The 23,520-nt window shown below is 41.9% G+C and overlaps 2 protein-coding genes across 3 annotated transcripts; one reads left to right on the plus strand and one right to left on the minus strand.

Moving 5' to 3' along the window:
- Positions 1 to 571: 571 nt before the first annotated feature.
- On the plus strand, positions 572 to 16,084 carry aebp1b (AE binding protein 1b). 2 transcript variants are annotated; one of them, XM_054772724.1, is made up of 22 exons: positions 572 to 1,046; positions 2,550 to 2,726; positions 2,807 to 2,869; positions 4,265 to 4,879; positions 8,215 to 8,289; positions 8,757 to 8,822; positions 9,015 to 9,098; positions 10,985 to 11,056; positions 11,147 to 11,256; positions 11,856 to 11,995; positions 12,079 to 12,163; positions 12,237 to 12,381; positions 12,458 to 12,546; positions 12,622 to 12,745; positions 12,901 to 13,097; positions 13,191 to 13,367; positions 13,461 to 13,621; positions 13,699 to 14,225; positions 14,328 to 14,467; positions 14,601 to 14,700; positions 14,780 to 14,946; positions 15,036 to 16,084. In XM_054772724.1, the coding sequence occupies exons 1-22, from the start codon at positions 842 to 844 to the stop codon at positions 15,435 to 15,437; spliced, it is 3,921 nt and encodes a 1,306-aa protein (XP_054628699.1). In that variant the 5' UTR covers positions 572 to 841; the 3' UTR covers positions 15,438 to 16,084. The 2 variants fall into 2 exon arrangements, with proteins under 2 accessions (XP_054628699.1, XP_054628698.1); XM_054772723.1 differs by having other exon boundaries at positions 575 to 1,046; positions 4,265 to 4,900.
- On the minus strand, positions 15,701 to 23,484 carry pold2 (polymerase (DNA directed), delta 2, regulatory subunit). The gene is made up of 11 exons (XM_054772725.1): positions 23,018 to 23,484; positions 22,662 to 22,895; positions 22,465 to 22,586; positions 22,272 to 22,395; positions 22,092 to 22,206; positions 21,775 to 21,973; positions 18,062 to 18,142; positions 17,780 to 17,937; positions 17,586 to 17,713; positions 16,675 to 16,776; positions 15,701 to 16,497 (listed from the first exon to the last, which is right to left on the minus strand). The coding sequence occupies exons 2-11, from the start codon at positions 22,882 to 22,884 to the stop codon at positions 16,337 to 16,339; spliced, it is 1,413 nt and encodes a 470-aa protein (XP_054628700.1). The 5' UTR covers positions 22,885 to 22,895; positions 23,018 to 23,484; the 3' UTR covers positions 15,701 to 16,336.
- Positions 23,485 to 23,520: the final 36 nt, after the last annotated feature.

A 23,520-nucleotide genomic window follows, 5' to 3' on the forward strand; every position in this document is an offset into this window, starting at 1 on the left:
ACTCACGAAGACTAGCTGTAGGTGTCACACGTGAAGTCTACTATTGTATGACAGACGTGGACTAGAGGAGGTCGCCGAGTGGCTGAGGGCAAAGAAAACAACACATTCTAAAAGGTGACAATGCTGTCTTCAAACAATGCTGCAGCGCTGCGAGAGCTCTTGTTGCACTTTGAAGAAAACGTCCTGCACTGAAAAAGAATGTGTGCCTGTTTTCATTTATTTTCAATCCCTGCTCTGATGTTTGCTGATTTATGGTTTTGTTAAAACACACACACACACACACACGCACACACACACACACGCACAAACACACTCCCCTATCATCCCACTTAATGCTTCTCCCTCTCCCTCAATTCTCCCCTTCCTCCTGTGGAATTCAATGACCCACAAGTCAGTCCTCTCTGTTGGGTGACTGCTCTCCATGGTTGAATCCAAAAAAAGCGTCATCCTAAAACGCAGCCTTGCCTGCCGCCCCAACCCTCGCCCCAACCCTCGCCCTGCACCTGTTGTGACTCGTCATTCAAGTGACTCCTGTGGTCACTCGTGGTTTTTCCAGCAGACCAAAACTGCAGGCAGTTAGAAGCAGAAGCTTTTCATTCGCTTTACGGTCTAACTCACCAGTGTCTCTGCTTAAGCCGCCTCCTTCACCCCCCGTCCATCCCTACACCCCCCTCCCACTCTTGCTGGGTCTAGCCCAGTCTGAGCCTGACCGACACTGGGGCTCCTCTGCTGGATCAGGACACACAAGAAGAAAAGCTTTCATATAAAACTTGTGATACGCTGCATCAAGATTGTGATTGGAGGAACTCCAAAGCAAACTCAAAGGATTTCTGCTGCCAGCATGAGGAGTCAGACTGTGCTTGTGTCTGTGGCTCTGCTGGCCCTCTGCTGCCTGCTGACCCCCAGGCAAGGGGAGAGCGCCGGGGGGATCGTTTCCCTCTTGCAGGGCAACGGAGACAAGGGAGAAGGAGATCTGCTTCAGGATGAGCGTCAAAGTGAGGTAGGCCGAGGGGAGAGCACCGGCAGTGAGGCCACAGCAGAGGCAGGTCAGTAACTTTGAAAGTGTATCCTCTCAATACAGATTTTATATTCAATACAGAGTAATGACTCACTTGTGAAATTTCCTGCTGGCTGGCTCTCTGTCCTACATCACATCGGTGGGCGTGGCTGGCATACGCCAATTTTTGCATGTACAGGTATATGCAAAATGTGTATCAGTTGTGAAGTTTATAGTGTCTGGACTTAGACACTTTGAAAAGTGAAAAAGATGGGTGAATTTCTTTGGCTCAGATTGGACAAGAGAAGAAGACTATCTTACAGATTTAAGTTCCTGTTGCTGTTGCTAAATACTCACAGCGCAGGATGGAAGAAGAAAGGGGATAACGTCAGCCACATGTAATACGCATCAGTCCCAAGTAGGTGCTTAATGTATCCCACTAATGGGTGTACCTTTCAGCGGGAAGGATGTCACCAAGGTGCTGGTGATGTGTTTATTGAAAAACTGGAGGGATTTTTGTGATTAAAAACTGTGTGCTTCATGGAAAATGTTTCCAGGGAACTGTCTGAAGACCCCATCCAGCCACCAGTGCAAACAGTGATGAACCTTTACACTGAAATGGCTGTAGCTGTTTAGAGTTCTATTTTAACATTGTTGAAAAGAAATGATTCTAATGAGTCTAATTCCCATGAAGGATTGAATTAGACTATTCCTTTGGCGTCTGTTTAGTCTCTCAATTAGTTACATAATGAAAACGATATATTCATATGCAGTGGAACCTCTGTTAGCGTACACCCCGGTTAACATGGAAAATTTACGCCAAAACTTTTGCCTCGGTTTGCATACATTCTCAGGTTAGCGTACAACATGGAACGCATCTTGTCATGTATTTTTAACACAAGACATCCTTGTTTGCATCCTATTAGCTTGCTCGTTCATGGGAACGGGAACCAGAAGTTAGCTTTGCCTCTCGTCTATGATGTCATCAGCGATTGATTCGAAAATGTTAACACAAAACATGTTATATTAGTCTTACAATTATAGTTTTATGTATATAGAACAATTCTAAATGCATATAAATGATGAATGAAAGGGATAAATGTGTATTATTATATTACTTTTAACTTCATTGAAAACAGATCTGTTCCCGAAGACACGATGAAGCAGCGAGATCAACATGGACACCACCTTCATGTTTTGTCATGAGTTAGTTTTTGAATTCAATAGTGTTTCTCACCTTTTTTTTATCAAAATTGCAACTTTGTTTGGTTCCATGTTGGGTCACTGAGTGAGTAACTCATGACAAAACAGGAAGGTGGTGTCGATTTCGATCTTGCTGCTACATCATGTTTTTGGGAACAGTTATGTCTTCAAGGAAGGTAAAAGCAACCTTAAATGTTCATTTATCTCTTTCAGTCATCATTTACATGTATTGATATGCATTTCAAATAGTTTTGGCATGTAAAACTATAAAAACGTGTTTTGTGTTAACATTTTTGGCCTTCTGGAAAGAATTAATGACACTAACCAAGGTTCCACTGTATATAAACAGGGAATTTAGGGCGAGTGAAGAGAGCACCGGAGGAGGGCAAAAAGAAGAAAAAGGACAAGAAAAAGAACAAAGAGCCTAAAGACCCTTATGCCACCAAGAAGCCCAAAAGTGACAAGAAGGGGAGGAAGAAGGACAGACAAACAACAACGACCACAACGCTTCCACCCACCACAACAGGTGAGACTGCAGGAGACAAGTTTGTACTTGGAAGTGTGTAAATGTCAAGGCTGTTGACTTTGTGTCTGTGCTGCCTTCAGCTCCCCCGACTGAAGCGCCCACAGAGCCAGAGCCTTACACGGACTACGCTTACCCCGACATTGGTAAGTTAACACCATCCAGATCTAAACATCAATAACATTATTCTGATTTGAACTAAACCGGACTATTGAAGATATGTGAAGGGGATAATTAGAGGACACAACAAGACAACAAGTCTAACAGTTATTAGAACTGTTTGTAAGACATACTGGAAGATGTGCGTAAGTTGCCAAAGGGTGAAGTGTCAAGGCTACAAAAGCAGGACTGTTAAGGGTACAAGGGTTTGCACTACAAATGTGCGTTCTTAAAAATGCACAAGTCAAAAAACCCAAACTGTCATTTGTGCAGTGTTATTCCATGAAAAGATATAAAATATCGTGAGGGGTATGCTCACTTATGTGAGGTACTGTGTACTTTTACCAGGAATTTGGGGAAAATAGGGGTGAATTTGGACCTTTTGAAATCACTTTGAACTCCCAATGGTATGCATGTGCACATTTTTTCCATTGGTAGTGTTGTGTCGTGGTTCATATAGCGAAATTTTTATGTAGCTGGTGTGCGCTTGACATTAAACTTGCCAGCCACTAGCAGGAGAAGCAGTATATCAAATGAATGGATATGCATGTTTTATTCAGACATAATTTGTGGTTTTGGGTTTCTCATCTGATGATACACAAAAAGTACTCAAGCAGCAAATGAAGAGTCACCACTAACGACCTTGTTTATATTGTGCAACGGAGTATTCGGGCCACAAGGAAAAAAAAAAAATCTGGGATTTTGAGAATATAGTCATAAATTTATGAGAATAAAGCTGGAAATTTACAAGAATAAAGTTATTAATTTACGAGAATGAAGTCGTAAATTTACAAGAAAAAAGTCGTAACATTAGGAAAATAAAGTCGTAAATTTACAACAGTAAAGTCGTAATATTACGTGTCATCGTGTCAGGCAAGCTTTTTTTTTATAACGTGGCAGCAAAACAGAGCAGTTGAGCATTTAGCATTTACATTAGCATGTCTAGCCCTTCTCACTTACGCCTTCCCTACCCCATCCCCTCCACGTGCCCACAGCCAAAGTTCACATAAGTCCTCCCTTTTCATAGCTGTCTCAGGCAATGCCTGTAGCATAAAGACACATGATTTTTGTCATAAATGTATGACTTTACTCTCATAATATTACGAGTTTTTTGTTGTTGTTTGTTGTTTACGACTTTATTCTCAAAATCTCTGATTATTTGAATACACCCTCATAACAGGCATTGCCTGACACTGCTATGAAAAGGGGACCTTTGGCCTCGGGCAATGTTAATATTACGACTTTTTTCTCGTAAATTTACAACTTTATTTTCCTAAATTTACAACTTTTTTCTCATAAATTTTCAACAATATATTTTAATATTTTAGACAATATATTATGTATATCATATAGACAAGCCTCTCCATGTTTTCTCCTGTCAGACAGCGATTACTGGAAACCGGATGAAGACTACTGGGATGCTGATCCTACTCCATCAAAGCCAGAGTCAGAGATCACAGATTCTCCATATGACTACTGGAAGCCAGAAGAGGAAGATCCAGTCGCTTCAGTGACAGAAGATTACAATGTCGACTGGAAACCAGTGGAGAAAGAAACATCACCTCCAGAGACAGACACTGACAAAGAGTATTGGAAACCAGAAGAGAAAGACCCATACAATCCCGTGACGGACACAGATGAAGAGTCCTGGAAACCAGACGAGAAAGATCCCTACACTCCAGTGACGGACACAGATGAAGAGTACTGGAAACCAGACGAGAAAGATCCCTACACTCCAGTGACGGACACAGATGAAGAGTACTGGAAACCGGTGGAGAAAGACCCATACACTTCAGTGACGGACACTGAAGAAGAATACTGGAAACCGGAAGACAAAGACCCATCCCCTCCAGTGACCGATATAGATGAAGAGTACTGGAAACCAGAGGACAAAGACCCATCCCCTCCAGAGACCGATGACTATGACATCTACTGGAAAGAAGTGGATCCAACATCCGCTGCCACGAAGGTTGATGGGAAGACTGCGACAGATGACGGTGATTACTGGGATGCCACATGTATGTCTTATGTTTTCTTTCTTCTTGATTCTCGTTTGATTTGGCAGATGATTGCACTTTGTATATGTTTGTGGAGCAAGGTTGTCAAAGTAGTGAAACACGGAACCTTACAAGTACATTGTTGACAACAAAATGAAGGGTACTGTTGTTGGCATCACTTACTGTACTTCTAAGCCATTGAACTTTACTGTTGATTAATAAGAAGGCTCGATTTAAAGAAGGGTGGAGTCTTCCCTTCATATACTGTACTTTTAACAGCTATTAGTGACTAAAGAATGGCTCTGTAAACATTACCAGGATCCATCCCTAAGAGGTTTGCAGGGTGTGAATGCAGGGGGTTATAGACTGTAGCAGTCAGGACTATCATTTTCAAATATGGACCAAAAAACCTCTATACGCTACAGTAGTTTACCTGTAAGTTAAGTGCAGGTAGATGGTTGTGTCAATTATTTGATTTATTTTAGGGTGTGTCTTTGTCCCCGACCCTACAGTATAGTAAACAGGTGGATGCTTTAAATGTGCACTTGAACACCAAACCCTGACTGGCTTTCCAATTATCTGCACTCCAGTATCGTGTACATGCATGTCTACATTGAGGATGTGCATAGTGATAAGTTAGCCCTTCAGGGGAAGAATGTGAGATCAAACTGAATAGTTGTCACATCCACCTTTCTGTACATTGACATTCAAACTTGTAAGCAATAAGAACCATATCTGGTCAAAGACACTTGAAATGCACCCCACACGCCTCAGTATACCGCAGTAGAATGATGTAACTTATCCCGGCCGACCTGCGAAGAAAATAAATTGAAAAATTAAAATTGAATATCGTAAAATAAAAGTAGATTCAAATAGCATTTCCTTCTTGTGACTATCGGTGCCTTATAAAGGGTTAACCTGGAGGTTTGGTCAATGAACCCTAGTTTGTGTGTGAGTTGACTGAACTGATATGCTTGGATGTCACCTGTTTGTTTTACAGCATGTTTTCCATTATTTTCACTGCAGTAGTGTTATTATTCATTAGCATTCACATTATTTACAAAGAAAACTCCAGTAGAGTTGAAGTATAAATCCTAAATTTACATCAAGTAGTAGGCTTACAGTGGTATCTTTATGTTATTAATTTGTTCCAAAAAATCAGACGAAAACTGAAACCGAGCCAATTTTTCCCATATGAAATACAGTGGAACCTCGGTTAGCGTCCACCCCGGTTAGCGTGTTTGTCAGTTAACTTTACACCAACATTTTCCCTTTGTTTAAGTACATTTTCCGGTTAGCAGGCAATGTGGCGCACATTTTGTTGTGTTAGCAATACACTGCGTGAGTCCAATTGTGTTCTTAATGTATTTTTATCTCAAACGTCCGTGTTAAGCATAGCTTGCTAACAAAAAGGCAACCGGGACGTCGCCCGTCTATGATGTTATCAGTGGCTGAATGTTATACAAACATGTTTTTATAGTTTTACAATGATAGTTGCACAGTCATAAAACAAATGTAAATGCATATACAGTAAATGATGAATGAACATTTAAGGTTATTTTCACCTTCAGTGAAGGCCTTCACTGACTGTTCCCAAAGACATGATGTGGCAGCAAGACACCGCACGGACACCATCTTCCTGTTTTGTCATGAGTTATTTCTTGAATTCAAAATGGTGTTTCTCACCATCTTTATCAATATATTGTAACAAATTTATTGGATTTACATTCATTCTTATGGGAAGAATTTATTTGGTTAGCAACCGTTTTGGTTAGAGTCGGCCTTTCAAGAACAAAGCGTCTGTGTCGGCTCTCAGTCGTACAGGAGTTGTCGAGTTGGAGTTGGAGTTGTCCAAAAGGCTTCTTGAGACGTCATCTGTACTTCTGTGAAGAAGGTGTCGGACGTTTCGCTCCTCCTTCGTCAGCGAACTGAGCTCGGTGACGAAGCTCTTTGGACGTCTCAAGACATCTCAAGAAGCCTTTTCCTCAACGCTAACCAAGGTTCAACTGTAATGTAAATCCAATTAACGTTTGTTTGAGAGCTTCATTTCACGCAACAACACAGTACAGGGTAAATGGTAACGATGAGCCGGATACTCGTTTTAGACAAGTACCCGTTACGGATAATGCCTTTTTGGCGAGTACGAGCGTGAAACGAGTACAGCTCGTCATTATCCGTAATCGTGATGACGGAAAATCCTCTTTGGGTCACTACTTATGTATTCACTCTCCACGCTCTGTGATAGGCCAGTCACACACAGCGACCACCCCTCCCCAGACAGACTCCCTACAGCCAGAGAGAGGAATATGCAGTGCATTTGCCCAGACAGAGCTGTAAACGGCTCGTGTTGCGTCGGGCACTGCCAGTGTTGTTTTTTTTAATCTGCTTGCTTGTAATTTGGCTGGTGATATAAAGTCAGTTGGAAAACTTTGCTCATAGTACTGAACGCAGTGCTTTTGAGAAAACTACCGTGAACAAGTCTGACAGATTATTTTCCTGTTTGCCATCACTGGATGTTTGCATGAATCACCAACTTCACACAGATCATCAAAAAATAATTAAATGATAGTCTTACATATCACTTGCACACGTACACAGTACACATATAGCTGAATAATAAACAATAAATATAGCAACTTCTGATCAATCCATGTCAATTTCAGACTTAAAATAATGGACAGATTTAAGCCCCACCCATTTCCGGTTAAACCACGCCCACTCCGAGTACAGATAGGGATACAGATCCTTTAGATGGGTGAACAGATACAGATACAGATACAGATACAGATACAGATACAGATACAGATAGTAGTGTACTCGCTCATTCCTAGCAAACGGGCTAGTTTATTAAATGCAAGACAAAAACTGAGACAACATTTTGGCAAACATTTTCAACAAACAACGAATCATATGAAAACTGGGGTGTATGAAAACCAAGGTTTGACGGTACTATGACTCTACACCGGGTATCCTGAGTAGACTATAAGATCCCTTTATATTGTACAGTAAATATATGACTTTTACAACTGTAATCTATTATGATCATGACTGCTACTGTTGTCTGAGTGTGTCTAATATGTGCTGTTGCAACTCTAATATGACAAAATGTGTGGGGAAAAGTTCAGATATGCCAGTTTTCTCTGGATATAATTCAAGTGTATACTTAGTTGCAATTTTTAATGATATGTATGTGCAAGTATTTGGGAGATTAGTATATCACTACTCAGTACATGAAAACTAAACTAGTTGTTCCAATTCAATATATAACTCTACTCTTGTTTTGCAAGAGCTTCTTGGACGTGATTAATTCCTGACCTAATCTTTTCTCGATGCAGTCGAGGTGCCAGAAAAAGTTCCATTCCCAGATGGCGAAGAAGTCAGCCCAGAGATCAAAGTAGAAACTCTCACAGGTAACTGCTGTCACTCAAACACGCAAGAGGTGAAGTGAGATGAAGCTCGTCAATCAGCACGTCCGCGTTATAATTAGACGCACAAGGAGACTGTCCATGCAAATGTATCCAACACCTCCTCCATCTGTGCTGCAAGGATGAGAGCATGTGAGAAATAATGACTAATTCAGCACATGGGAATAACATTATAGTGAGTCTGTCCTACTTTCCAGACAGGAGGGGGTGGGTGCACACTTCACAGCGCAAACTTTCCATGGTGGTGTGTTTTTTGTTGGGGCTTTCTTAAGTCTGCGGTCAGATCGAAACTTTGTTATCATTCCTGTAAAATGAAATGGAAGATTGAACTCTGAAATGGCTTGGATGGTGTCTACATTGTTACGAACAGATAGCACCATCCCGTAAAACACAGCAAAATAAACCGTGCCATCCCATAAACGCCATGTTTACCACTTTGTTTTTTTATGCAGAGGAGCCTACAAGTGATCCACCTTTTGAGGAGACATGGTATGATGAGTACGACGAATACGGAATGAGTATGTGAACACACACACACACACACACACACACACACACACTTTCCATAACCAAGTGTTTCACGTCAAGTCTAGACAGCAACTTTCCAAATGGGTTTAAATGGTGTCACCCTTCCTTTACAGTTTGCAACGCCTAATGGCATACACAGCCATACAAAACCTAATTATCCTCCATTTTCTTATTGTCTGCAGGGAGGAAAGAAGGTGAAACTGATGACAAATGGATGGAGAAAGAACGAGAGAGAGCACGCAAAGAAAGAGAGAGGGAAGACAGGGGTAAGACAGCAAAGCTGGGAACTTTTATTTCATTCTAAATCCTTTAAAAAAAAAAAGATTAATCAGCGTGCTGCACCACCATGCCGGACGACATTACATATGATAGTGTGCTTGCCAGAGTGAACGTGGCCTACGACATAAGTGCAAAAGTAATAACAGATAACAGCATGTTCCCTCCCACTGGATCACATTTCGCACGTAAGAGAAGACAGATGTGATTTCCCGCTATGCAAATGTGCACTACAATACCAAAAGCCTTCCTCACTAGCTCACCACATGACATCGGAGTGCGCTGAGCTTAGATGGTGGTTTGGTGGCTTTTGATAAGTCAGCAATATTAGCTCACTTGGCAGTAATTCTTATGTGTATCTACACTAATATTTTTACCATTAACGCAACAACAACAAATTGACACACATGATGGCAATTCCACCACATTTCCTTGATTGAGTGTTGTTTACTATTTTATGTACCCTTAAATTGACTATTGACAGTGGCGCCCCTCCCTACACGCAGAATACATGCTGTGCTTAGGGCCACACGATCCATATGGGCTCCCATTTTGCATTAGTGGGCACATTCTCGGCAAAAGCGCAAAGGATGTGCATCTCTGCCATGAGGCATAGAGCACCAAGTCAGCCTGAGGCATGAAAGAAAAAAAAAGGATGCGTAATCATGGGGAGGGGAAAGGTTAGGACGACTCCAAGGGCCACTGACTGATGAGGCCCCCAAAAAAGTAGGTAAATATTTTAATATGATTTTGCTGCCTGGGTTGAGAACAATCTCTGTTTTTAACTTGTTTTTGGCAGTACAAGTTAAATATGCACGTTGACCAAAAAGTAAACACCCATATTGACTGGCCAACCCCCTATATGTGCATGAAATGGTTTGGTCCTCTCTGAGAGCAGTCACTGCTGCTGACCGTGCTCAGTAGCTGCACCAAGAAAGGATAAAGAAGAATAAAATCTGGTTTTCAAAAAAAGGAAAGAGGGAAAATAGATAGGCGCTTTACATAAAATTTTATGGCAAATTTTAGAAAATAAAATAATATAATAGATATAATACAATAGAATTCTGCCCTGATTACTGATATTTGTTGATTAGATTAATTGGGATTGTGCCATAGTGTACTTTTCCATAGCTGGCATCATGTTATTTTTTTCAAGACTGCAACAGACTGAATCAACAGCACCTCTGCTGGTTGCAGCCAGTAGTGCACACTGTTTTGAAAAGGCAAATAATTAACAGTTTTACGCAATGCATCAATTCTTAATGAACCTTCTTTTTCTTAATGAAGAAATTCTAAATGTTCACTCTGTGGTAATAGACATTTGGTCATTTTAACCCATGTAAGATGTTTATGTGTGTTGTGGAAGGTGCTTATAATAAATCTAATGGATTATTATTATTATTATTGTTATATAAAAACATAGCCCTGTCAGCTGGGATTGTCTCCAGCTCATTGGGGACACTATTAGGATAAAGTGTGAGAAATTACTAATGAAAAAAAATACAATTGTTATTGTTAAATATTATTTTTATCATCCAAGTTAGTAACTATAGTGCATTAATAAGGGCAACAGAAAACAGAACAATAATAAAAAAATTCCCGTGAAAAACCCTATTCTAACATGTTCAGGAAGGAGGAGGATTAATAATAATGTCAATGATGTAAGTGTCACCACAGCACACTAGAACTGGGAGTGTATTCAAGATTCCTATTGTTATTTCAAGCGCTTTCTTCTCCTCATGAGGATTTTTGGGATGGATAACTTGCAACAATAATGACTTCCCATGATGGATTCTGGATTACGAAAGACAGGGGACGTTTAGGAGCCAATGGTGAATTTATTTTGCATAAAGACTGTTTTTCTGACCTCTGCCAGAGAGAGCACAGAGACTGAAGGAGGCTGAGGAGCGTGCCAGGAACAGACCACGTGTGTACAAAGAGCCCAAGAGTAAGTCAAAGGCTGTCCACAATCTGGAAAACATCTCGGAGGCTTTGCTTTTTCACATATGACAATTCTTTCCTGTGTTGTGTGTGTCAGAATGTCCTCCCCTGGGCATGGAGTCCCATAGGATTGAGGCAGATCAGCTTTCCGCTTCCTCTATGTCTCAGTATGGTTTTGCCCCTCAGAGGGCACGCCTCAACATGCAGGTACGCATCAATCAGGCCGAACACACCAGCACAGGCATCACTTACACACACTGACGTCTGGAAACACACTCTAGCCGCCCAGTCATCGAGACACATGCTGCAAAAGAAGTAACGGCAGACTCAATAAGTGGATATTTTCTAGCACACTGGGAAACTTTTTGCTGTGGTTACACTTATGCAAGTGACATTTTGTACTTTTGACATCAAGGAATATCAAGTAAAAAACTAATTGCAATACACTTGAGTGTAACACACCTGCACTCTTAATCTAACAAGATGCAATACTATTATTTTTAATAATAATAATAAAAAGAACATTTATAATGATAATTTAAGAAGAAATATTTGAAAAAAGTTTAAAAGAAAACAGCAAAAATGGAAAAAAATGCTTCTTAGCATGTGTTGGGTTATACAATATGACACTTACAGCCTTTCATTTTTCAGTATGTGTCCCTCTTTGGGGAAGGTTTGGACACCCCTGACACACGGTATTAGTTACAGTTTGTAATACTTGTAGTTTAGTAATGAGAATGCTTTTTATTTTCTTCTGTGTTTTATTACCACGGCTGTCGTAATGTGACCTGTTTCTTGGCCTCTAGGGCTCTGATGATGAAGATAACGCTCGAGGTGGAGCATGGTGCGCCAACACAGAGGACAAAGTCCACTGGTTTGAGATTGACACTCGCAGGGAGACCGAGTTCACTGCAATCATAACTCAGGGTCGGGACTCCCTGAATGAGTAAGACACAAATAACGCATGAAAACACGCATGTCTCCCATTGTGTCTCCTTGAATTGAAAAACTTCCCTTGTGTCATTGCAGGAGTGACTTTGTGACATCATACTTCCTGGCTTTCAGCAATGACAGCAGAGAGTGGACCACCATCCACGATGGATATGCCGACTGGGTGAGCTCGCCTAAAAGGATGCGACTCTCCAGAGCGCTTCCGCTTTATGTTCTCCCTCTTCTTCTCTGTACAGCTGTTCTTTGGAAACAGTGACAAGGACACTCCAGTCATGAACCAGCTGGCAGAGCCAGTAGTGGCCCGTTACATCAGAATCATCCCTCAAAGCTGGAACGGTACTCTGTGTATGAGACTGGAGATTCTAGGCTGCCCCTTGCCTGGTGAGACTCACACACAAAGGGAAGCATATACAAGGATATATAGTACACATAACATACATAACCCTGTCACAAGCAGACCCAGATGTTGTCCAATACAGGCAAAATGAAGTCACTCCAGTAGATTACCTGCAGTTTAAGCATCACAGCTACTCAGAAATGGCGGCAGTGAGTATCTTTTTCAGTGAAATAAAAACATACAACATTGAGCCTGCTGAGCATGGCTTTTTATTTTCTGTTCAGCTAATGAAGTCAGTGCACGAAGAGTGTCCTAACATCACCAGCGTCTACAGCCTGGGCAGGAGCTCCAAAGGACTGGACATCATGGCCATGGTGATCTCTGGCAATCCCACAGAGCATGAAATAGGTGAGACTGTGTAAGACACTAGAGTTACAAGTTACGAAACCAACATATCAGGTTAAATCTATGGTGCTCCCTTTTGTTTCCTGTTCGTACAGATTATCACCAATCCGTTTATTGTTGATAAAACACTATACAGTCTTGTTTGGCAATCTCTGCAGGTGAGCCAGAGTTCCGCTTCACAGCAGGCCTCCATGGTAACGAGGCAGTGGGCCGGGAAATGATACTGCTTCTCATGCAGTACCTGTGCAAGGAATACAGGGACCGCAACCCTCGAGCTCAGCGGCTGGTGGACGGAATACGCATCCACTTGGTGCCCTCGCTCAACCCTGATGGACATGAAGAAGCATTTGAAGCTGTGAGTTTGAAAAATACATCTTAAAAAGGATGAGGAAATGTGAGTGGTGAGTAATTTGGCTGCATGCGCCCCACTTCTTTCTCCTCCTTGCAGGGCTCAGAGTTGAGTGGATGGACCACTGGTCACTTTACCAACCTGGGATTTGACATTTTCCAGAATTTTCCTGATCTGAACAGCATCCTTTGGGATACCGAAGAAAGGGGCATGGTGCCCAAACTAGCCCCCAACCACCATATTGCTATTCCTGAACACTTTGTGTCCAACAGCTCGGTAAGGCGTCGTGGTTTCCTTCTACATGGAGGTAGTGTCCTGATATAAACACGTCACTGGTGTGTGTGTTTGGGTCCTTCTGTTTGAGCCCAGATTGCTGTAGAAACCAGGTCCATCATCTCCTGGATGGAAAGCCACCCGTTTGTGCTGGGCGCAAACTTTCAGGGTGGCGAGTCATTTGTGGCGTATCCTTATGACAGTTTACGTGTCAACAAGCCTGCTGAGAACAAGCCGCACAGCCGCAAGAAGAGACAGTATGACCTTACGCCTCTTGCTCATACAACTTTTTTTGTCCTGAATCAGTCCTCCTTATTTAAATTCTTTCACGCAGGTATGAAGAAGAGGGCTTTGATGTGACAGAATGGGGACACGGATACCGTGAGGAGCCGGAACAAGACTGGAGAGACAGAGGATATCCAGAGCATGAGGAGTGGAGGGGTCACGGCTACGATCACAGCCAGAGCTACGATCGCGATCACGGCTACGATCGCGGTCACGGCTACGATCGCGGTCACGGCTACGATCACGGTCACGGCTACGATCAAGGTTACGATCATGGACACGGCTATGACCACAACCAAGGATACGAGCATGGCTATGATCCCAGCTACAACCAGGGTTATGGTCATAGGGAGGAAGAAGAGGACGACAGAGAGAGAAGTGGTGGCTACCATTACGCTGAGCCCGAAGATGAGCAAAGAGAGATCCCAGATGAATCCCTCTTCAGATGGTTGGCCGTGTCCTACGCCTCCACACATCTGACCATGACACATAACTACCACGGGTCCTGCCATGGAGACATCACTTCAGGAGCACATGGCATCATCAACCGGGCCAAATGGAAGCCAGTCACCGGAAGTGAGTAGAGACCAGTAGGTTCATTGGCTCTTTACTGGACCCCTCTATGATATGCCCAAAGCACTCAAGCTCTGTGGCTTTAAGGCATATCTCTCTCCACAGGCATGAATGACTTCAGCTACCTGCACACCAACTGCTTGGAGCTGTCCGTTTTCCTGGGCTGTGATAAGTTCCCTCATGAGAGTGAGCTTCAGCGTGAGTGGGAGAAGAACAGAGAGGCCATGCTTATCTTTATGGAGCAGGTCAGATGCACACACACTTACAATCTACTGAAACGGAAATAAAGATCATGTAATCTGCTTAAGCGTTCTTATTGTAGGTTGACCTGCCAACCTCGTATCAGTCATTTAACTGTTATTTCATTGCTGTGCTTAGGTTCACCGTGGCATTCGAGGCATTGTAAAGGATCAGCAGGGCAACCCTATTGCAAACGCCACTGTGTCTGTAGAGGGGATAAACCATGACGTCACCACGGGTCAGGTCAAATGCACAATTTACCGTGTGACTGCCAAATCCCCCCCGTGTTTGAAGCCAACCTGTGTTTTGCTCTGTAGCTCCAACTGGTGACTACTGGCGGCTGCTGAACCCTGGCGAGTACCGTGTGACGGCAAAAGCGGATGGCTTCTCCTCACTGACCAAAATGTGTGTAGTGGGTTACCAGGCAGGGGCGACCACCTGCAGCTTCAACTTGGCCAAGTCCAACTGGGACCGCATTAAACAGGTGAGGCAATGATGTCATCATTTGACAACACAACAACTGAGTATATTTTGGACTCAGATGAAGAGACGTTTTGTGACATTTGCCCACAGATTCTGGCTCTCCATGGCAACAAGCCAATCCGCCTGGTCAGCCATGGCAACACCAGAGTCCCGCCCCCCATAGTTGTCAACGGCAATGGACGAGTGGTTAACGGAAACAATGGGAACCCACCAAATTCACCACTAAGCAAGGAACAGCAGAGGAGACTCAAAATTGCTCGTATTCGGCGTCTTCGGCAGCAGAAATTAATGAGGTTAAGATCAACGACAACGACAACGACAACGACGACAACCACCTTACCACCAACAACTACCACAATTCCCACAACGCCAGAGATTACCACATCCTGGTATGACTCATGGCTATTTGGGGAGGGACAATCGTCAGTGCCTGGAGCCTTCACAGACTCCACCCTGGATTACAACTATGAGTACAAGATTGATGACTATTAAACCACTCACTGCATTCATCAGCGTCATATTCTCATAACTACAACAATCCAGAAAGCTGGCTCAACCAAACAGTACAGTATTGTACAATTTAGAATAGTAAGCCATAATTTGGTTGGTTGTTTACTTTCCACCACGTGTTTGTAGGCACGATGGCAATGACAGCTAAGAGAACAGTGTGACATCATAGCCACACAGTGTAACCCGTCAATGAATTCAACAAACATATCACAGTACGGTGCTGTGTGCTAAGAGCATTCATACTTATTCCAGAGTATTTTTTATATATTTAGCTACGATTAAGTGTCTAACCGACCATTATTGTAGCGCACCATATCACATCTGTTGGTATCCAACCTTGCCCTTCACCAATTCTTTGCAAAGAACATGCAAAAAGAAGATTGTACTGCCCCAAAGTGACAAACTGTACTGCTTGGTTTGAACATGGCTTTTGTGTCTAATGTAAAACAATTTTCAGTCACGTCTGTAACTTTCTTTAACTTTAATAATTGTATACTGTAACACTTGAAAATTCTTCACTGAAAATTAAGCATCTTTTTCAGTTGGATTGTTCATGCTGGATCTCTCTGACACAATATTAAGTCTTTTTATACATGAATTTTATTGCAGATGCACATTAAAAAAAAGATTTGTTTTTACACCAGATGTAATTATTTACACTGTCTTCACAAAACAAAATACTGTGCTTTACATTAACTGAAGTCTGAAAGCGGCTCCTCATACATACAGCATGTGTAAGGAATATATTTTCAAATGTCAGCCACTTCTAACGCATCTTTAAAGGATGCAGATGTCATATTACCAAGTAAACCTTGTATAATGCTGTCTCACCGACTGAATATGCTTGCCAATTTTAAAAGGTCTTATGGTATACGGAACCCTCAGTGGCTGATGTTCATCTCGCTCTCCTCGTCATCGCCAGCGGAAAAGGCAGAGAAACTGACTGGCTCACATGCAAGAGTGCGTAAGTTGACAAGGCATGCTGTTTGGGTGCTGCTGAACTTTGGGACGGTGACCAAGAGGACTTCTTGGCCATCAGGACCTGGTGATGCCAGAGGATGAAGAGTGTTTTATACACTGAATTAGCAGTGAAAAGGCAAATCCTTTTGTATACTTAAAACTGAATGATGAATATAATGTACATACACAGAAGCTAGTTATAATGATGAACTAAAATACTTTTTTCCAGAAGCAAATGAGCTCATTTTCAAATACAGACCTGTAAGAAGCTTTGAGTCAAAGGCGGGGGCGTTTCCACTAAAGTAAACATGGGGACACTCTTCCAAGATGAATGGATCTTTCATATAAAATGGGTAACAACCTGAAAACACACAGATGGGGTAGAAATGATTAGAAACTGGTTTGGCATCATCATCATCATAATCACCCTCCATCAACCTTTGAAGGCAAACTTCCAAATATTTATTTAATAAATTACATTTATTAAATTTTTTTTATTTTAAAAAGGAACAGTTTGCAAGTTACGCGGCTGCCTAAAGTACGCTAACTTTTGAATGTGTTGCTGCTCCAGGTAACACACACATGCACCGTGTAATTCTGTGCCAGTTGCTAACAGTGCCTTTAATAAAAAGACATTTACTGTGAAAACACACTTTTTTAAATATATATACTTTTTTTATATAGCTACGTACTGTAATTATATTTCACTGATATCACATCAGGGTCAAAGTTGGGCGATCATGTTGCTCGTCATGTCCGTGTTAATGAGCCAAAACCAAACCATTTGTGTGTGCGCTGTGTGCAGGGGGATATTTTCGAATTAAAATTGAATATGAACTACCCAGAACTTTCCACAATGGTACTGAAGGTGCGTTGCCATACCCAACAGTATTCAGTTTGTGGTTTTAATTTGATGTGGTGCACCCCACCTCACGCCGAAGACAGCTGGGATAGCCTCCAGGACTGGCAGTATATAAAAAGGGATGGATGGCTGGATAATTACTTTGTTTTATACATAGCTAAATGACAATAGTATTAGAGTACTACATTAGATTATTATACGATCTGCCAGCACACCGTATGTCAGGGGTTTGACACCACACGAGCCAGTCCGTGGGCAAAGAAATGTGGGGCCCACTGATCTAAATTGCAACAGAGCGCAGGATTCACCGAGGGTATCCGGTGCTGTTGGAGCGAGGTGGCGCAGTCGCAGTGTTTCCTCCAGGATCTCCAGGTGACTGTTCATGCTGCTGTACTGCTCAATGTCGCTGACATTCTGACCCGAGGTGCCCAGAAACCTGAATGGAAGCAAACACAAGGCTTTGAAGCAATTGTCTAACCAATGTTTGTGTTTTGTTCCTCACCTCACTCCATCCACAGTGGCCTGGTACGGGTTAGAGGACAGCTGCAGTGTGGGGTAGACTGAGGACAAGGGGAACATGCAGCGGTGCAGAGGCTGCTGAGGCAGCGTGTAGTTGGTGGGGTCGCACTGGCCGGGCATCACATCCACTGGGACCGATGTCTAGCAGGACAGGAGTGACGTTAATCTGCGCTCACACTTGTTGACAAACATGCAATTTCATGCTTAATTTGCACAACAATGAGTTGTAACTAAAAGAAGGTGGAGGGGACGTAGGAAGGCTCACCACAAGCTGTAGCAGCAGCTCATCCAACAAGCGGATGGCCTCCACACTGCCAGCTTGAGTCTTCTTTGTCAGGTATTTGGCCTTCACTCACGCACAAAACAGAAAGTTACATTCAAAGTAGCATTCATTTTTAGTTAATTTACTGTTGTTGACATTGTTATCACTGCCAAACTTAAACCCAACAGAGCACATTAAAGCATTGCTGTGTTTGCACAGTAAGCATTTACTACCAGCAGATCAGAACAGGGGATAGAGGCTTTTTATATATAAGTTTTATCATTGTAAAACTTGTCATCCACACAAGCCATGGATATTACTGCCACCTATAGGTCATAAGTGAGGTCATCGGCCAAGGTTGAACCAATATGTTCATGGCTCGACCTTCAGTTTATTCAGATTCAGTTTCCTCCAAATAAAAGGAAATAAAATATGCCCACTATATCCACTTGGCTACCATAAAGCTTTTAAATGCATGTCATTTACATGAGTACATGAGTAATATTGTAACTAGTAGTGTAAAAAAAAAAAAATCAATATATTAAACGTGATATTTAACCGTATGGATTATCGATACGCTCTCGCCTTGTATTGTTTTTGGTTTTTTTTGTTTTGCTTTTTATTAAAATATAGCCGCTATGAACTTCTTTCACAATTCCTGCTCAGTGAGTTGAGTCACCATTTTGTCATCTAGGAGAAAATTAAAAAATCTATAAAATAGTGCGGAAGTCACAGATGAAGAAAAAAACAAACAAATGCTGCACTACGGCAGACTCGGGCAGTGAAGTTCAACGGAGAGATCTACCAGCATAGTTGAAATCAAACGTGTGGGCTCACTTTGGCTTTAATAGTTTGGATTGGACAAAGCTGGATAAGGACTTAACAGGCTCTAAGATGTGTCTCACGAAAATATGACACCCACAGGCAACAATAAACACAGGCACCTCGTTCGCCACAACGCTCTCAAGAGAAAACTGTGTCTAGCAAGAGAAATGTTGATTTCTCCATTGAAATGCTAAATGTGCTGCTCACTTAAGAAACGTGTTTAGTTTACGTCTTTTACTGTCAAAATCATCCTCATGCTGCTCAACCTCATCCAGGTCGGTCTCTGTATCTTTTAGGTCACAGGTGTCAAACACAAGGCCCGGGGGCCAGATGTGGCCCGCCACAACATTTTATGCGGCCCGCGAAACCCTTGGAATAATGCATGTCAATGATGCACTTCACCTTTGCCCTTCTAAATGTATTTGATCTGTCCTTTTGACAGAAAATTTGTACTGCATGCGGTTCTTCTAAACGTCAGTATTATCTAATCATGCAGCAAAATATTCCAAGCATTTTTCAAAAACAAATACTTGAATGTCTGCTTGTCACCATGACATTCTCACTTCCCTTCTCATTTCGAAGCATGTTATCCATCAATTTGTTTGTAAAAATATAATAATCTAATGCATGAGCAACTGTGTAATAATATTATGAGGTTATATTCATATTTACATTCATAAAAAGTGACAGTTACAAGTGGCCCTCTGAGGGCAGCCATAACTGCGATGTGGCCCTCAATGAAAATGAGTTTGACACCCCTGTTTTAGGTGGTTACATCACTACTACTATAATACACTAAATATTTATTTTTGTTACGCTTCTATTTAACAGATTTGATCTACTTGAGAGACATGAGATGTTGTTTTCTCTGAATGAGTTCAAAATAGTGTCACTGTTTGTCAGACACCTAAAATAAAATCCTGATTACACTTAAGTTGCACTTAGGTTACATTACCCCATCATTATTCTATGCATTAAAAAACACATATGGAATACAGGAAGTGAATAATATGTACTGCACAAGATGTGGAATGGATTGAGGGGTAGGATGTGAATTGAATCATGTGATGTATTCCATTGTAACTTGCATGCATGTTCAAATAAAATTAAACCAAACCAAAACACTGTAATTTTCTATGTACAAGTATTGCTGCTGTTTGTACTCTGGTTAAAATATGCTGCAAAATATACCCTAAGATTTCCAGCCCTAATTATAACATAGTTAAGTGTCATGTAAGTTTCAGGAAGTTTGAAGAACCTTACATTTAATTCATTTTTTAGTTCCATCGTCCTCGTGAGTCATTACCATTGTATTATCGTCACTAATGTCCTTGTGAAAGTGTACAAACATACCAAAAACACTTTCAGATCAAGGTGAGGGATCGAGGTGAGGGAGCGGGCATTGACTAGTCCCCTCTCATCCTGTTTTCGTTCAGGTTCTGGGTTTTTGGCTAACTCAGGCATGTCCAAAGTGGCCATTTGCAGCCCGCAGCTTGTTTTCTTATTGGCCCACAGGACATTGTAGAAATAAAATTAAACCAAATACAGCAAATATGGTAAAAGTACCCGGGAGGTGGTGAATACCTTTCAACAACTTACAGAAACTCATTTAGAGCAGGGGTCACTAAAGTGGTGCCTGCGGGCACCAGGTAGCCCCCCACGACCACATGAGGTGCACGCAAGCCTGCTTTTCATTCAAGTTTTCAGTTAATAATGAAAGAACACTAGAAAGAAATGCATTCTGAAATACAAAATGTGAGTTGTGGACACCAGCATTTTGTTAATGTTCTGGTAAAACAAGCATATTCGCTTTGTTTGGGTTTAAAATAAGCTCTGAAAAGAAATGTTACAAAAATGAGTAGCTCTTGGCCATTTTCATTTTGTAAAAGTCGCTCTCACAAGGAAAAACGTTGGTGACCCCTGATTTAGAGAAACATGATTTTTACAGATACCTACAGCTAAGAACCTATTTTGAAAAAAATAGTAAAAATAGTGAGGAAATACGTGCATGTCTTTGTCAATATTATTTATGGCAAAACTAATTAAAAAAATGATTTCTACAATGTATTCTTCCATACAAGAAGGGAACAGCCTCTCTATACAGTATGTCAAAAGTACAGTAGGTGGGAAAAAGATGCAAATATAAAGCTAACTGAAGAAGACTGGACAAGCATGTATGCAACACAATTGTTCAATCACCTCCTCGTATTTGGCAGATGTTATTTCTGCAATTAGATAAATCATCAGAATCAATATCAATTCTACTTTTGTGGTTATATACTTGGGAAATATACCAGATGAAGGGGGATATATATTTATTGCAGATATGACTGACTGGTAGTAAGAAAACAATAACTAAAAAATGATTGTCAAATGAACAGCCAACAATCGTTGAATGGGGAAAAATACAATATGGAGGAAATGACATTTTTGCTGAGTTGCACCACACATAAGGGGAGGGAATACTGGAAAAAGTCTTACTATGATCTCAAATAATATTGATTTTGTTTCGTGTATTTAAACGTATGTATGTATGCAAACATGTGCATATGCGTTGGGTACTGAATGGACCACTACAGACTCAAAAATAAATCAGCTTTGTCTTTAAGTGCCCCCCGGCATCCTTTGATTTCCAGTATGTGACCCTCGGTGGAAAAGTTTGGACACCCTTGGTCTAACTATTAGACCTGACTTTCCTCTCATTTTCTGGTTGAATTCAGAGTTGTTCAAACTGTTTAAACTGCCAGGGCCTATTGTACTTGATTCCTCCCAGAGAGGAGTTTTCATTTGTATATCGTGTTGCGTTTAAGGGCTTATAGGCATGTCACAGTGAAGTGATCACTGGTTACTCAACCTGCAGCCTACATGGGTAGGACATATGTGCAGCTCACCTTGGTTGAGGCATCCTTATCCTGTGTGCTTTCACTTAGGAGGTTTCCCGCCATCAACACCCTTGAGATTGTTGCTGCCACACTCTGCTCCCCCTGGTCACCGAGCTGACCCGTTACCATGTCAACCAGCAGCTGTAGTCCTAGCATGCTGTCAGCATGACTACTGCCGAGACCGAGCCCTGAGACCAGCAGCACGAATCTACACAGGGAAAGGGAAAGGATGGACATTTGTGGTACAAGACATTAGAAGCTACCAGGATGACTGTTTCGTATGTGTGTGTGTGTGTGTGTGTGTGTGTGTGTGTGTCTCAGTATACCTATCTGTGCTGAGAGCAGGTCTTACAGTCTGCAAAGGAAGATCAGCTGTGCAGAAGTCCTCCACCGTGAACTTGCCATCATTTCTCTCTGCTCCAAATACTGCAATGACGCTACCTGCATGCAATAGTTATCACTTATTTGCATGCAGTCCATTTTTCCATGTCTAACAATCCTCTCACCTGTCACACACTTATCTCTCTCAATTTTGCCTTCCAGTTTGATTCTCTGGAGCTCGTCCTCCAGGATCAGCTCGTCAGTGTCACTGACATATTTAGCTCGGGGAGGATGGGGCAGCAGGTTGTGCTGAAAAACACACCCAACTATCTTACAATTAACCCTTGGTTGGAACTAGTGAAACTGAAATGCACTAACCTCCTCACTGATCTCTTTTAGAATGGATGGCTGCAAGTCCATCCGCTTGAACAACGTTCCCACAATGCAACACTGTTCTCCTGTCTGAAGATCACACAGTTTCCGGACGAGTACATCCGATCCTACACACAAAACAGATTTATTTTATAACACTAAATACATACCGTAAATTTGAGCACATTCACGTGCATTCTTACCCCACTTTTGTTGGGCTTTTTCAGTGAGCAAAGGTGTCATCTGCATGAGTCGTGCTGCATAAATATGAGCATACTGGCGATTGAAGCTGCGATCCCCGACTCCAAAGCGCTCAGAGTGGGAGCTGTAGGCCGGGGAAGACCTCTCAAACACGGGGGCCTGGTCCTCTGCTGGGCGGCATAGTAGAGAGGAGCCGTCTCTTGGAGCGCTCAGATCGGAGAACATGATGATCCTATCTACGCATCACGAAGGTTATGGCAAATTATTAGCAAGGCAGCAGCGAGGTTAGCCAAATGAAAAATTAAGGCTTCCAAATATGACCACGAAGGTTACGTTAGCATTCAACGCCCTTACTTACCTGGTCCTCTTTAAATGGTTGCTTCAAACACCAAGAGTTAAATTAAATGTTAAAAGTGTTCATCAAATGTTTTTTCAAACTGCGCATTTACAACTACTTCCCGCGAAATCCCCGCTCTGCCAAAGATGTTCTGTCACAGTGAAAGAGTAACCCTCACTGCGACCGATAGATTAAAAAGTGACGTTAGCTTCGTTGACCGATAAACCACTGGAAATTCCCGATTAGATATGGCAATGTTTTTATAGGTTGTTATGTATGAATGTGGTCTTGTAGTAGCCCTTGCCTTTAATAATTATAAACTAATCCATCTCTCCGTATGCTCAAGTACAGTTCTATACCACTCTGCAAATCGCCGTACAACAATAACCCGCTGCAACCCACTATTTAGTATGGTGGCGTAACTGAAGACACTCTTCTGTTTCAAACATCTCCATTAGGATGTGTTTCCGGGCTCATGTGTGATCTCACGAGAGCTACATAAGAAGAAAGGAAAAAAACACATT

Source organism: Dunckerocampus dactyliophorus, chromosome 4 (genome assembly GCF_027744805.1).
Source record: "Dunckerocampus dactyliophorus isolate RoL2022-P2 chromosome 4, RoL_Ddac_1.1, whole genome shotgun sequence".
In the NCBI taxonomy this organism is placed as follows: Eukaryota; Metazoa; Chordata; class Actinopteri; order Syngnathiformes; family Syngnathidae; genus Dunckerocampus; species Dunckerocampus dactyliophorus.

Excerpts from the sequence above, each read along its gene's own strand:
- aebp1b (XM_054772723.1), top strand. The coding sequence starts at position 842 with ATGAGGAGTCAGACTGTGCTTGTGTCTGTGGCTCTGCTGGCCCTCTGC. Across the intron at positions 11,057-11,146 it reads TGTGTACAAAGAGCCCAAGA|AATGTCCTCCCCTGGGCATG; the intron begins GTAAGTCAAAGG and ends TGTGTGTGTCAG. Across the intron at positions 14,701-14,779 it reads AAACCATGACGTCACCACGG|CTCCAACTGGTGACTACTGG; the intron begins GTCAGGTCAAAT and ends TTTGCTCTGTAG.
- pold2 (XM_054772725.1), bottom strand. The coding sequence starts at position 22,884 with ATGTTCTCCGATCTGAGCGCTCCAAGAGACGGCTCCTCTCTACTATGC. Across the intron at positions 18,143-21,774 it reads ATAAGGATGCCTCAACCAAG|GCCAAATACCTGACAAAGAA; the intron begins GTGAGCTGCACA and ends GCGTGAGTGAAG. Across the intron at positions 17,938-18,061 it reads AGCTGCTGCTACAGCTTGTG|ACATCGGTCCCAGTGGATGT; the intron begins GTGAGCCTTCCT and ends CTGTCCTGCTAG.